The sequence below is a fragment of the Suricata suricatta genome, chromosome 8 (assembly GCF_006229205.1).
Source record: "Suricata suricatta isolate VVHF042 chromosome 8, meerkat_22Aug2017_6uvM2_HiC, whole genome shotgun sequence".
Taxonomy (NCBI): Eukaryota; Metazoa; Chordata; class Mammalia; order Carnivora; family Herpestidae; genus Suricata; species Suricata suricatta.
Genome location: NC_043707.1, coordinates 139,638,219 through 139,639,373, shown reverse-complemented (window position 1 = coordinate 139,639,373; position 1,155 = coordinate 139,638,219). Strand labels below are relative to the sequence as shown.

Here is a 1,155-nt window from a genome sequence, read left to right as displayed (position 1 = left end):
CGCCCCCTCCCCCACGCCCGTGCCCCGCTCACCCTCGCCCCCTCCCCCACGCCCGTGCCCCGCTCACCCTCGCACCCGCAGCCGTCGGCGCTGAGCCGGTAGCCCGCGTAGCAGCCACACTCGTACCCGCCAGGGCTGTTGCTGCAAACCTGCTGGCAGCACGGCGAGTCGGCACAGTCGTCCACGTCTGCGGGGCACACGGGGCCGCTGACACCGCCTGTTCGCAGCCCACCCACGCCCAACAGTGCCCGCACCCCTGCCCGCAGTCACACGCATCCCGGTGCCATCCCGGCCCTGCGCCCGCGGGCGCACACACGCCCCTCCCTCCGTGGGGACCAGACTGGGGGCTGCAGGGGTGAGCGGTCCACTTTGCAGCAAGGTGCTACTTCCAGCACACAGGGCACTGACTGAGCAGGAAGGGAGGAGGCCCAGAGGGGGCCGAGGCGGTGGGCTGGCGGGTGCTCAGCCGGGTCACGACGCTGCCTTTCCCAGGCCCACCCCCAGCCATCCCCCGGGCCCAGAGCGAGCAGGACAGAGGGGAGCACGGAGAGCTGCCGAGCCGAGGCCGGAGCAGTGCGCAGACCGGGGGCAGGTGCAGGGAGCCCTCGCACCGATGCACGTCTTCTGGTCCTCGTCCAGCTCGTAGCCCCGGGGACAGCTGCACAGGGGCCCCGCGCTGCTGTGGCTGCAGCCGTGGGAGCAGCCCCCGTTGCTGGCCTCGCAGCTGTTCACGATCTCCATCTCGATCCCTGCAGTGAGACCCGCCACCGGGGACGTGGGACGGGGTCTGGTGACCCTCTCCCACCTAGGTGGTCCTCCTGAGCCCTGAAGCTGACCTGCGGCCACCCCCCACCCCCACACCTCCATGCCCTTGGGGCCCATGCCAGCCCACCGTCCACTCACGGTAGCACTGCCGGCTGTCAGCGCCCAGCTCGTAGCCGGGGTAGCACGTGCACCCATAGGACCCCTGGGTGTTGAGGCAGCCGTGGGCACATCGCGCCTGCCCCGTGGCACATTCATCCACATCTGGATGGGAGAGATCAAGGCGGAGGCCTCTGGGCTGTTGGCCTGGGATGCGCAGCCCCCGGGGTGGGGCCTTCGGGTGGAGGGGTCCCAGCAGGGGTCAGGGCTCAGGCCCCCTGTGCCAGGAGGGGC

General features: G+C 71.7%; 1 protein-coding gene across 2 annotated transcripts in view; it reads right to left on the bottom strand.

The window, feature by feature from the left end:
- The window catches only part of MEGF6 (multiple EGF like domains 6), a 79,725-nt gene that overhangs the window by 16,312 nt on the left and 62,258 nt on the right, over window positions 1–1,155 (bottom strand). For both annotated transcript variants that reach the window (XM_029949006.1, XM_029949007.1), the window contains 3 exons: window positions 904–1,026; window positions 612–749; window positions 68–187 (listed from right to left, as the gene is read on the bottom strand). In XM_029949006.1, the coding sequence (XP_029804866.1) occupies window positions 68–187; window positions 612–749; window positions 904–1,026 (381 nt within the window). The remainder of the gene's footprint in view (window positions 1–67; window positions 188–611; window positions 750–903; window positions 1,027–1,155) is intronic.